This window comes from Pseudorca crassidens, chromosome 13, assembly GCF_039906515.1.
Source record: "Pseudorca crassidens isolate mPseCra1 chromosome 13, mPseCra1.hap1, whole genome shotgun sequence".
Lineage (NCBI taxonomy): Eukaryota > Metazoa > Chordata > Mammalia > Artiodactyla > Delphinidae > Pseudorca > Pseudorca crassidens.
The window spans coordinates 12,082,682-12,097,086 of NC_090308.1; the positions used below are offsets into that span (position 1 = coordinate 12,082,682).

Here is a 14,405-nt window from a genome sequence, read left to right on the forward strand (position 1 = left end):
AAAGATGAAACCATCTGATGAAAATTTGAAGGGCAACTTTTTTAAATGACCAGGTCCCACTATCTGAATGCTCTGATCCATTATGACATCATTAAAAGTGGGACGGGCTTCCCTGGTGGCGCAGTGGTTGAGAGTCCGCCTGCCGATGCAGGGGACGCGGGTTCGTGCCCCGGTCCGGGAAGACCCCACATGCCGCGGAGCGGCTGGGCCTGTGAGCCATGGCCGCTGGGCCTGCGCGTCTGCAACCTGTGCTCCGCAATGGGAGAGGCCACAACAGTGAGAGGCCTGCGTACCGCAAAAAAAAAAAAGTGGGACATGAAGGCACTGCACAGGCTCCTGATGTGATATAATATCAAGTCCACAGCACCCCACTTGTTAAGTATTCTTATCAAAAAAGTTGAAGCATATTCTAAACAAGCCTATGGTGCTAAAAACTTTCTATTTGCAGGAGATTCAAGGAAGATACCACAAAGAAGCAAAAAAACCAAACCCATTATTTGGGATCTTGCATACAGAAGTGAACTGCTTTTCAACAAGTCAAAGACATGAAGCATTTTTAAAAAGGGGGGTGTGGGTGGGGCTGCTCTAGATTAAGACATTTTATACATAAAACAAAAAACACAAATTTGATACAACAGAGCAAATCTGAACTGTCATATGATACTGTTAATTTGTTAGAAATCATTTAACCCAAAAAATGCATTTGTCTGAAAACTTCCATGATAAAAAAATTAACAATAATTCACAAAAATGAGAACCAACACATTATCACTATCATGAAGAAAGAAAATTCTTAAAGTAGAAAACTCACATGTTGGTACTACTGGTGGAATAGTAGGTGGTGGTACAACAGGTGGTGGAACTGGAGGTGGCATGAAACCTACATGGAAAAAAAAAGACCAAAAATAAAATAACAAAAAGTGTTACTTTCTTTTAAATCAAACATTCCAACAGCTATAAATGAAATCCTACATTCTTAAAACAGTCATTACTACCTCATATTTATGAATATATTTTCCATTTAAAAAATTACTTTTATATACACTACCTTATTTGATCCTCCGTAAGCTAAGTAAAGCACAGAGAGCCCCATCATGAGCATATACTACTTATTTACTTGGCATGCTCTATGCTGCTGTAAAATCAACGATTAAGTCAAGCTAGGCAACCTGTTTATATGTTAGCATGGTGACTGTACGGGAAGTTAAACATTGTATTTCAAGCGGCTGGTAACATATGCAATAATGTCATCTGTAAAATGTGCTATTGTACTTCTCTGATGTATATGCTGTTTACCCACTATATCAGAATACTTTTATTAACCTTGGATGTTACATTTTATTTTGAGCACTGAAACAAATCTTAATAAAAAATAAGGAATAAATAAAATAAATTTAATATTGGCTGTTTTATGATTTTAAATATCATATGATCAAACTATAAACCTGCTTCCCTGCATTTTTAAAATATAGAGCTACCATTAAATTCCAATAGAAAATAGTGGCTAAGAATAACGGGAAAAAAAGATATGTGGTTTTCAACAAATGAATGCTAGATAAAGACTCTATAAAATCCATGTGGTATGGTTTTTGAAAAAATCATTTAAAAATACCTTCTGAGAAAAAATTTTAATTTTCAATCACAAATACAGATTTGTGATTGAAGATATCTGATGAGTAGTTTTCCAATATTTAAAATATTAAAAGATAAAGTTCTTATTAAAATCTGCATCAATTTCAAATTATGTATTAAACTGTAATTTAAAAAATTTACATTACATGACAAATTACAACCGTTTTCAGACAATGAATTTACTTTTTGGCCTTGTTGACAGTTTTTAGGAACTCTATTCAATGACTAAGAACTTAAATTACAGAAGTCAATTCAGTACTTCTTTTCTATAGTACACAAATAATTCATGAAGTTCAAAAAAAATAGTTCTGAAAAACAACATACATCGTTTGATCCCTTGTATTATCTCTCTCCTTTATTTGTCTAAGCCTTCCACGATCTAATACGAAAAGCTCTATCTCTAACCTATGTAAGCAATTATTTATATTTAATTGATAAATGTTAAGTAACCTATAGTTTTTACCTAGAAACGCTTCAAGGAACTTGTTTATCTATAATTTATTAGGTCAAAAAAAGTATTATGAATTCAATTAGCATTTTAAGATATACTATAATTTCTAATGTCAAAATGGAAATCTAATGATTTTTAGGAGGACTAATCTATAAAATTTAATGCATACTTTCTGATGAATGGGTGATAACTATAGAGAACTTTTATATAAAAACTTCAACATGAATTTTAAATCATCTTAAGGCATTTCAATGATTTTAAAGGATTCCATTTCTTTTCTGTCAGTGCTTCTTAAAGTGTGGTCCAGCAACAATACGCATCAGCTGGGAACTTGTTCGCAATGCAACTGTCCTGCCCCACCTCAGTTCCACTGACTCAAAAGGAGGCTGGGCCAGCAACCTGTGCTTTAACACGCCCTCCAAGTGATTCGCATGTAAGCTATGGTTTGAGAATCACTGCTCTACAGCGTTTAAACCTGGAAAAAGAACATTTTAAATGATATTCTAAATAGAGTTGAAACGATAAGATGAAAATTTCTTACCAGGAGGTGGTTGTGAAGGGTTAAAACTTGCGCGGAGAAAAGGCGGTGGAGGAATTGGACTGAATCCAGGAGGAGGAACTGGCATTGACACAGGAAATGCTGGTGGGACTAAACTAACTGTAGGCACTGCTGGAGCTACTGGAATCTTTTGTGGATAGAAAATAAAAAGTCCATGTATCATTTTATCCATCTGCAACGATTACATCTTAGGACAACCAAAGATAAATTATTTCTGTTTCTTTTATAGGAAAGTAACAAATATCATTATATTAAGTTGTTTTGGGTTTTTTTTTCTTCCTTTTTGTATTCTTATAAGTGAACTTACTTGAGGTAAAAGCAAGACAGTATTTTTCAACAAACAGTATGTGTAGAGATTGTGAAATCTACCTTACATTCGAGTGATGTAAAGATGTGGGCACCTACTTCAACAGTGAATAGCATGCTCAATTTTACACTGCCATCTCCTACCACGTTTATAATACCTAGCTATATTATGCGATCTAATCACCATTAGGAAGCATGTCACTAACAGCTTTAAAATGGCTGAATTTCTCATTAATTTGTTTTCTACTCTTAATCATAAATTCTTTTACTCATCCTAGGTACAACAATTCCCAAATATTTATCTGTATTATGGCATGGCTGTACCCCTCTCCTAAAGTTCACACTGTATCAATGGTCTATTCAACATCTCAACTTTGCTGTGTAGTAAGACACTTCAAACTTCACACGCATAAAACTGAACTCCCAACTGTCCTTCCCAAACCACACTTCCACAGTCTTTTTCATTCTCAGATAATGGTAACTCCATCTTTCCAATTTCTCATACCAAAAACCTTGCCTCTGCTCTTCCTCACAACTCAAATCTAACCACGCGCACTGGCCACACCATGACAATACACCTAGGATCTGACGACTTCTCGTTGCCTTCACTGCCATCAGTCCAGTCTGAGCCACCATCATCTCTCACCTGGATTGCTGCAACTTTTAACTGGTCTCTTTGCTTTTATCAATGCCCACTATTCTATTCTCAAAATAGTTGCCAGTGTAATCCTTTAAAACTCTAAGCCAGACTGAGCCACTCCTTTCTTCAAAGTCCTCTAATGGCTCCCCATCTCAGAGTGAAAACCAAAGTCCCCCTAGAGGTCTCACTTACACTAAGTTGCCTCTCACTCACTTTATTCTTGTCCGCTTGTTATTCCAGGAACACACGAAGCATGCTCCTGGCTGCAGGCCTTTGCACGGGTTGTTCCCTCTGCCTCTAACGCTTGCTTCAGATAGCCACGTGACTAATTGCCTCAGCAACTTTAAGTTGTGGCTCAAATGTCTTGTTCTCAATTAAGTCTACCTCACCATTATATTTAAAATTTTAAACACCTACCTAGGCACTCTTGATGACCCTTGTACTACCTTCTCCCCTCCACAGTATCTTATAAACTTATTAATTTTATATTTTCTGTCTCCCCTATTGAGAACAAACTCTCCGTAAGGGAAGGGATTTGTGTTTGTTTTTTTTTCCCACTGATGTATCCCTATTCCAGGTGCCTAGAACAGTGAATGTCACAGAGCAGGCAATCAATAAATATTTGTTCAATAAATAAACATTTAAATATGAATTACACTTTTTCTAAAAGGAAAATTTCAAAAATGCTTATATTTAGTATTAATATATTTTGGACAATTTCTTCCAAGTTTTATGAAGTAAAGATGTGAGTAAAAACAAAACTGTAAAACACCACATTAAACAATAAAAAAACACCCAGCACTAACCTGTAACATAGCAACAGGTGGAGGGAAAACCTCTGCCTGGGTTGTGACCACTGTCTCCTTTTCAACTGGAGGTGGGCTCTGAGTTGTCTGGACCGTCTCTTTAACGGGTTCTGAGCTTTTCACACTTTCCCACTCTAAACAAAATATTTGAAATTGATTTCCTCTGGATAGGTGCAATTTTTCATTTTATATGTACACATTTATTTCACATCTAAATAGTCCTTCATCTACCTTGGCACATCTTTAAGATGTGTCCACAGCTGTCGGTGCCAACCTATTTGGTTCTGCTGAGATAAATCTGATTAGGGTACTAAGGAGTTCAAAGCAGCATGACATGAGGCACAAATCAAAGACACTAAAATATTCAGTCTAGAGAAAACACTTAAAAGGGATATAACAGATACGTATCTCAAAGGCTGTCTGATTTAAGACAAACCAACCTTATTCTATATTTTGTCATAAGGCATAAGGGGAAACAACAAGTACTAACCCAGTACAGAAAGATCTTTCTGAAAATACAAAAAAATGCAAAAATAAAACAAAGAGGTTCCTCCACAGGTTCGCCTCCCTTAAAGCTCAAAGTCATGAGAATGACTAGTAAGACCACATGACTTCGCCCCTCTGCACCTCTCTGACTTCATCTCCTACTACTCACTCCTCACTATGCTCAAGCCATACTGGTCTCACGACTTTCTAACAGACGTGGCGCTTGCTGTTCTCTCTGTATGAAACACTCTTACCCAGATAGCTGCATGTCTCACACCTCTGAATACCACCTTCTCCATTAGACCCTCTTCAACCACTTAAAACTCCAATAGCTCCACACCCATACTGCCTATCCCCTTTCCCTGTTTTTTCTTCTTAGAACTTAACCAACACTGAAATACTACCTAGTTTATCTATCTTATTTATTATCCATTTTTTTCCCACTAGAACATGGGTTGGCAAACTCTTCCTATTTGTAAGTATTTTAGATTGTGCGGGCCATGTGTTCTCTGTTACAATGACTCAACTGTTGCTGAATTTTAAAAAGTCATATACAATAGGTAAACACAACTGAGCATGGCTGTGTTTCAATAAAACTTTATTTACTGAACAGGCTGCCAGTAAGATCTGGCCCATGGGCTGTTGTCAACCCCTGTACTACAATGTGCACTCCAAGAGAGGAAGGATTTTTGTCTGTCTCACTGCTATAATCCCAGCTCCTAAAGTTATGCCTGGCACACAGTAGGAACTGAAATATTTTTTGAATGAATAAATGTTCTGGAGGAACATCCATCCAAAAAGGAGAGAGAAAGACAGCGAGAGAGAATGACAAGAAGAAAACAACTGAAAAAGTGTTTGAAAATATGTACATTGGCCTGAGAACAAAAATACTATTCTGAAAATTAGCTAATTTTGGTAGAAGAGCTAAGATATCAAGAAATAAGTATAACATATTTCAATTCTTTCCCAAGCATCCATTATTCTGTGAATTTATAACTGAAAAATTTTAAAACAAAAAGACAAATTTTTCAAAAGAACGGGCCAGATTATCACTTGGTTATAAGCTTTCTAAAGCAACATGAATCTGAACTACAGCTCTCTGAGATTCTATTCCTGGCATCCTCAACATAGATACTAATCAAAATAGTCTAGGAAGCTTTTTAAAGGAATTCCCTAAATCCCCGGTTCTCATTGAAACTCAAGTGACTGAAAAACTTAGTCTTTACAAGCCTCCATACATACAATGCTCTCAAAGACTGAAACTTTTTAAAAGACATATATAAAAATGCTACATTTAGAGTTTTAGAACACTATCTATATACTCTGACATTTATGGAATAGATCCCATTAAGTATACACATTGAACAGGGTGATGTTTCACTTTTTCCCCTCTTCTGCAGGATGGGGAAGATCCAGGAGATAAACACAATTCACCCCAACATGTAAAACTCTTATCAATTACAACCCCTCAAGCATATTTTTAAACAATAAAACTACCCACAGGGCTCTTACCAGTATTTACAGTTTCCTGATCAATCATGCCTCCTTCTGCAAAACCTTCCAAGTCATCCACTTTAACTTTTTCCCATGGTATATATGTTACTCCAAGATCCACATCCCAGAATTGTTTGTATTCTGTTTTTACACCTTTGTTTAAAGCCCAAGCAATCTATCAGGAATGAGGAGAGGAAAAAAGAAAGCTCATGTTTACTGTAAAAACAAGGTAAAACATACAAAATCATATGCTAACAATGCAAATATGAATAAAATTAGTTTTAAAAATCAGCTGGACAGGCAAAGCATCACTGCTGGAATAACAGTAGCCAATGAAATTTTTTCCATGTATTTTCTGATTTTGTTTGTAAAATAAAACCTGCATTAGATAGCGGTGGTGTTTATAATATGGGATTTATTTCCACTTCTTACTATGGCCTTAAAACAACACGTTTCCAGAAATAAACCAAATCTACTTTTCACCATAAAAATGTCAACCTACATTAGCGATAATTAGAATAGTTAAACAAAATCTTGGTACTCCAAGAGACCAGTGACACTTTAGCTTACATAAACTCTCTGCCATAAAATGAGAAAACACGGGCATATTAACTCCCTTGAAAGTAATTTAAAAATTTTTAATTCAGTTGCTAAAACTATGGAATAAATTAACTCCAAATAGCAGAAATAAAATGTAAATTAGTTATAAGAAGTAAAAATGGAAAAATACACAATAAATACTCAAAGACTAAGAGGAAACAAATATACATAAATAAACCCTTCACAAGGGCCTGAGTTGTATAAGACAAGATGTTAAAAAGGAGACATTAATAATATAATTAAGGGGTAGGATTAGGAAGCATTGGGAAGGAGTGAATGAAAGACAAACTTGTAAAAATGAAAAAGTTCTGCTCATAAAATGGTGCCCGGGTTGACTAAGAATACTGTGCATGTGTGATTTTGAAGAACTGCTTGAATAAAATTTTGGTTATTGTTTTACCTATAGCCAAATTCTATAATTTAACAATACTAAAATAATAAATTTGTCAAGGTTTGCCTATAACATTAAAGAAGAAGATGAATTAAATACAGGAAACATTCTAACAATCCAATAAAATAAGAGCACGTGCCCCCCAATCTCACCTTAATGACCTTGGACCCAATTTTATATGACCCGGAACTAAGTTTCTGAAGAGCCCGAAATGCATCTTGTCGATGAACCATGCAGACATAAGCACAGCCCCTGGGAGGAATCATCTATTAAAAAAATTATTTTCTTTAGAAAGGGTGTTATGAGGAGGGCAAGTCATTTCTGGCATTTTATAGTTTTAATGGAACAGAATATTGATTATTAATACTGAATTGTTTCCCCTTTTCTTCCTCCAGCTATCTGTTTATTGGTAAAATTCAAGCACAATCAGTTGAAAAAAAAATTCAGAAGCTAGTTGGGTCTCATTCTAAGCCATTATATATGTGAAATCTTGAATATCACGTGTCAACTAAAGTTTTAACACACAATGAAGAGCTATTAAAACAAAGCAATGTATAGACGTGTATATAATACCACCAGATAAAAGGAAAACAATACTGTACGGCCAACATATTTGAAGGCATACAATTTATTTACAGTAGCATTTAAATTTTGCCAAATGTTATGTTGAGTAATGTGAGAAGGATTTTGTTTGGGGGAAGTATCTTATCCTTAATATAAAGTCCAAAATCTACAACAAATAATAAAACTAAAGCTTTTCAATTTTATAAAACTTAACTTTGTCCAAGTACTTCTGGACAAAGATTTTAATATGAATAAGAAGATAGCCTCAGTGTAAGGATCTCAAGAGGTTTATTTACAAAGCATTTAACTACTCTATTAACTACCAGATCATAAAATTATCTTTAATGTATTAACTCAGAAAAATACACAGAGCATTTCAGTTTCTTTATGAAGAACTCAAAAGGTATTCATCACTTTGTTAGTACTTAATACCTAATAAGCTCTCGCTGTCAAAGTAACGCTTCCCTCAGCCTTGCTAACAGCTGTCACTTTAATACCAAATTTCTCGAAAGAGAAGTCTATCCAACCCCTTATACAATTCATCTCTTGCAATGTAGATCCAACCCCTTACCAACCCACCGAAAATATTTTCTTCGAGCTAATGACCTACAAGATGCTAAATCTAATGGACTTTTCTCAGTCTTCAAACTCCCCCAAAACGAAGTGAAAGGTTTATAAATCTTCCATTAATTTTTCAAATCCTGGATTTTATCACTAGCCATTCAGTACACTTCAGTTCACAAAATAACTTAGTGCCTATTACTTTTAAGTACTACACTCTTAAAAGGTAATACAGAAGAAGAGGGAGACAAGGCAAACTAATGTCCAAATGACTGTGGTATAAGAAAGACTACAAACGTCATAAGCAACGTGAAAATACAAAATGCTACTTGGATTCGGGATCTGTTCAGAGCAGTGATTCCTGGCTTTGCATCAAAATCACCTGCGTAATTATGGCACTTTGATAAGAATCTAAAGGTACTGATAATGGGCATCCCTATATGGGCATCCCTATTTTTTCAAATGTCAACCCGTTTCTGATATGCAGCTAGAGCTGAGAACCACTAGTTTAAAGGCAGCGGAAAATCAGAAAAAATTTCAGAGGTTATATGATCACAGACTCAGAGATTACTTATGTTCTGACAGGTGAAATTTAAAAAGACGAAAAGAGAAGCCTACAACACTTTCATGGTGTAAAAAGAGGAATCTGAAATACCTAAGTTGAAACACTCAGCCAATTACCTATTAATTAACCAATCAATCAGCTATTTATTATCTGTGTAACTTAGACAAATCATTTAGATTCCTCACTGGTAAAATAACAATATTTGAATTACTTAACCAGCTTCTTGTGAGGCTCCAAAGAGATCATACATAGTTGAAAGTAAAATACAAAATGGTCAAATTCAATTTAAATAAAGAGTGCTGTTATTAACACCAAAAAGTCAAGTTTGGCCATATAAGGAATGTTGAGAATATAAGGAATCTAAGACTAGAAAGGAAAACCAGCCAATTTCCTGGTAAATAATGATAAAAAGGTCCAATAGACATAAAAGTATAATAACAGTGAATAAAATCAGAGAGTTAAGGAACAAGACTCCTCAAATGACTATTCCATTATCTTTAGCCTCAAGGAAAAACAACAGCCCTGCAGGAGGAAGAAAATACTCAAAGGTGGAGACTGGGTACACTGAAAGAATCAAGCTGAGGAGTGATAGAGCTATGCTGTGGCCACACAGGTTTTCTTGCCTCAGGTTTGCTCTGAGAGGAAGAGAAGGGGAAGGGGTGGGAAGTGCCTGGCAAAAGACTGGGACCTCAAGTCCAGTTGTGTCTTCACCATTACCTATGTGCTCATGTGCAGGTGATTACAATTCTAACTCAGTTTCTTCACTTTCATTAAAAAAGAAATTAAACAATATCACACATACGGTTCCTGCTAACTCAAACATTCGATGTTTTTAGGAATCAAGTGCTATTACATTGCTATAAAACTCCTAAGAATATTCTGTTAGACTTCCATTTAAAAAAGGAAAATTAATTAAGCAGAGAGATAAGCAACAGCAGAGTAAACATAAAAACGATTAGAGTCGAACAATCCTTTTAAAATTTGATTAAAGGCAGATATTGCTGGGCTAATTAGGAACCAAAGTGACTCTGAAAACTCCCTATTTTTTTTTAACTTTAAATTATTTAAGAACTGATACTTACATTAATGGATTCAATCTGTCCAAACTCTTCAAAGAGGTTGGTTAAATCTTGCTGTGTTGCCTTCTTGTCTACCTGGCCAACCCACAGAGTAGTACTACATACTGTCAAGATATAAGAGACAAATAACCCAAATCACATAGACAGTTACTTCTTTCAAGTAGCTGAGGAAAAAACACTAGTAACAATAATAAATTAAAATTTCAGATAGTATATTTTAAATACTTGTTAACAGACATTTTTATGTTATGTTTAAAATCAACTAAAATACCAGGTACCCATTCACATCTATGCCAAGTCAACTTCTTGCATTACCACCTGTTCTCAAGCGTGGCAGCACACATCAGTCACCTGTGGATATCTGGAACCCACGCTAAAAGATGATGGAAGGTATGGGGTATGACAGATCAGGAACTGGGAGTTTTAAAATTCTGTAGGTGATTCTGATGTGCAACAAAGTTTCAAAACCACTTCTCATTGCAATCCTATCTGTGTACCTTTTAAGTATCTTTCTGTACTGGAATGATTAAATGGATGTTTCTCCTAAATCAACAGTTAAATCTTATCCTTAAGGAAAGAATAATTATACACAAAAAATATATATACAAAAAGGAAAAGGCTAATTTAGAACTCATTATCATGAAAGACTTAGGGATACTTATGGGCTGGAAGCCACTTCCCTTTAAGAAATAAATGCTACACGTGAGACATCTTGCCTACTTTGAGCTGCACTGTTCATGTCTCCATGAACATCTCCTTTTCCTGAAAACACTGACTTTAAAAATATTTACAGCTGATATATTTGCAGAGTTTTAATATATCTGGATTTATGTCAATGTCATTAAAAAAAAAAGAAGTTTCCAGCTTTTGGGTTATCTTTCATCTACAACACAGCCTAGAGCAGGTTTTACTCTAGAGCTAAGATGTCACCATTGCAATGTGGGTTTCACATTACATTCTACTGAATGTGGGTTTCAATCAGGTCTCCATCTCTCTACTCTGGCTGGTCAGAACTTGAACGTCTTCCAGGCCTGTGTGAGATTTAGGAACCTGTTCAGCTAACAGATGCCTGGAAATTGCTCTTTCCCTGCTCTTTGTTCTTTGCCTCATGCAGTCTTACCCTGTGCATAAATAACTTAATATTCAACCAAAGTCTCAAAGGGCAACATATTAGTTTTCTTTTGCTGCTGTAACAAAACACCACAAACTTAGTACCTTAAAACACAAAAAGGTATTCTCTTACAGCTCTGGGGGTCTAAAATGAGTCAACAAGGCTGCATTCCTTCTGGAGGCCCTAGGAGAGAATTTGTTTCTTTGCCTTTCCTAGCTTCTACAAGCTATCTGCACTCCTCAGCTCATGGTCCCAACCCTCCATCTTCAAAGCCAACAACAGTGTAGCATTTACCAATCTCTTTCTCCTTTCCACATTCACATCACCTTTTCTCTCTGACCCTCTCCTCTTGTTTCCCTCTTATTAGGACCCTTGGATTACACTGGGCCCTTCTGGATAATCCAAGTTAATCTCCCCATCTCAAGATCCTTATTAATCAGATATACAAATGTAAGGTAACATATTTACAAGCTCCAGTGATTTGGACATGGACATCTCTGGGTGACCACTATTCAACCTACCACCAACCCTTAGCAAATTTCTGGACCTCTTTCACTGAACAGTTCCCACCTCTTCATTACTCTGTTCTACATATTATAGCTGCCTTAATCTCCCCAAAATCTGTTCCATGTTTCCCCTACTCTTTTGATATTGTCTCTCTACAAATTTTTCCCATGGACAACTCCATTTCCCCCCCCCAGAAAGTAATGAGTCTCCTCCATCCCATGAGAAGGGGACACTTGATTCTTAGAATGTTACTCTTTGTTGATGTTTCACAGCCCCTGGACTATTCATGAAAACTCATGTTCTAAGAACCAATGGGCAGAGAAACACTACCACATGTGTTTAAAATGTGTTGGGACCACATCAAATTGTTATTGCTTCTCAGTAGAGTTTTGAGGTAAAAGACAAGATATACTTCTCACTGTATTTTCTTATGTCCTTTCTAAACTTTTTAATTGTGTGTTTTACCCATGAAAATAAAACAGCAACAAAAAATAAATTCCACAGTCAATAACTATGTAAACGGTGGCAACGACACATGACAAGTTAGGTAAGGAACTAAATGAGAGACTCCACGTAAAAGCCCATCATAAAAACCGTTATTCTGAACGTCCTAATAGCAATCATGGGAGGAGGCACAGTTGAGATTTTACGATCAGACTTCTGACATTATTTATCAGACAGCACGAAAATGTTTGAATTTTGTCCCTCACCCTAAGGGATAAATAGAAACTTTCAGAGTTAGGAATGTCAACATTACTAAATTAACAATGGCTCTCATAATCAGGTAAGATTCTGGAAAGATAGCCAAGGCTTGTTCAAATGGCTAGAATTCAGTAAGATGGCGTCGCCTTTAATCCTAAGCCTCGATTTCTAGGATGCTTCAGCATTATAAATTATACCAGTTATTCATCTATCTCCATGGCAGAAGGAGTTTATTTGGATACATTCAGAAATTAGATAACCTGATCAGTGTTTCACTCTTGGCGAAGAATGACAATTTACTTCCTTTTATGTACTTTATCCATCTGCAGTCTGTTGATTCACCTTAAAAGTCATAACCCGCTAAGAATCGTTTAGGCAGAATTTGGCACTAATTACAAATTATTTTCCTAGACCTCACATGCCTACCAAGTCAACTCTCCTGCAGCACTCTCCCAAAACAAACTCCCACTACTACCAAATGTGTTCTAATCATACATTATAGATTAACATATAAAGGAGGGAAAGTTTTTACGAGAGAAATCTCTCCTTCAGTACTGATCCAGTAAGTTTATAATTAGCTTTAAAATTTGCATTCTTCCTATAATAATCACTCCTACAGACCTAGTGTTCATAATTGGTTAGGACACTGTGCATAGAAGTCACGGTGTCCATGAAACAGACACGAGGCCTAGGACACTTTATAAATCATTAATCAAGTCATATTTTCTAACTAGCATTAAAAAAAAAAAACTCTCAATGACTTTAGTACTTGAGTAGAAACTGCTATTCCTTTTCCTTTTCTCCTCTATCACATTATAAAACCCAAAAATATAATTACTCATATACCAAAACAGGTATTTAACCTCTTAGTCTGAAAATAAGGTTGGGAGACATTGTAACAGATACTATTTTCTCAATGTTATTGAAACCAAAGCTTGTACGTCACTTACCACTTAATGTTTTAGATCTAATTGGAGGCAATCCCTTCTTCTGTCGTTCTTTCTCCCTTTCTCTAGCTCTTCTTTCACTTGAGTATGAACGTGATGATTTCCTTTTTCTTTCTCTAGAGCGAGAGCGTGATCGCTTTCTGTGTTTACGCTTTCGAGAACCAGACCGTGACCTAGACCTTCGTTTTCTTGGTGACCTACAAAAACAACCTTATTTTACTTCTAATGACAAAGTTATTCTTCTATCGAATTTCTCACTTGTAGGTGGGGCGGGGGCGAGACTGTCTGGTATTTAGCTACCTTTTAAAAAACATTCAAGCATAATCAAGTATCAAACATGTATTTTCTCAAATTTCTATACTGCTTAGGTCCACACTAGTCACAGATGTTTGTTTGCAATGATTCTTACTGAACCACAACCACAAGGAAGAGTAAGAGAAAGAGATTCTAGTAAGGCCTCACTTTCTCTTAGGGTCTTCCAACTCTTTTTTCCAACAAGAGTCAAGAACAGGGATGAAAGATGGAAGAAAACAAAAAGATTCTTTAGGTGACAAAGATGTTACATTCTTAAAATTAAGAAACAAAGAATGTTTTCAACAGAACATTAGGCCACTATACAATTCTGTTTACAAGTTTTCAATTTCTAAAATCTCCTGTGCTTGACTTTACAATATAATGTGATACTGAAATACTGTTTCTTTTTTCCTGCCAGTCATATGCCATTGAACTCTCTTCAAAATACTTAGTAGGGAGGTGTTGCTAAGACAAATAAAGAAGTTGCTAAGACAAAGAAGTTTCAGCACTAACACTGTAATTCACTGCAGAGAGGTCAGCTTAGAGAAAGATGAACTGACAGGCTCTCATTTGCAAGAGGCAAATACAAGTAAGTTCTTGAAACACGTAAGAAATGACTGAAAAAGTCATCACGGATACTGCCTCTCTTCCAGCATTCGCTGTTCAGATTTTCTGGGTATTTGTGTGTAGAAAATAGGGCATTAAAATGT

The 14,405-nt window shown here is 35.8% G+C and overlaps 1 protein-coding gene across 8 annotated transcripts in view; it reads right to left on the minus strand.

The window, feature by feature from the left end:
- Positions 1–14,405, minus strand: part of SCAF8 (SR-related CTD associated factor 8) — a 198,385-nt gene that overhangs the window by 125,644 nt on the left and 58,336 nt on the right. For all 8 annotated transcript variants that reach the window (XM_067701707.1, XM_067701713.1, XM_067701712.1 and 5 more), the window contains 7 exons: positions 13,405–13,598; positions 10,138–10,238; positions 7,518–7,631; positions 6,393–6,549; positions 4,395–4,528; positions 2,625–2,769; positions 812–880 (listed from right to left, as the gene is read on the minus strand). In XM_067701707.1, the coding sequence (XP_067557808.1) occupies positions 812–880; positions 2,625–2,769; positions 4,395–4,528; positions 6,393–6,549; positions 7,518–7,631; positions 10,138–10,238; positions 13,405–13,598 (914 nt within the window). The remainder of the gene's footprint in view (positions 1–811; positions 881–2,624; positions 2,770–4,394; positions 4,529–6,392; positions 6,550–7,517; positions 7,632–10,137; positions 10,239–13,404; positions 13,599–14,405) is intronic.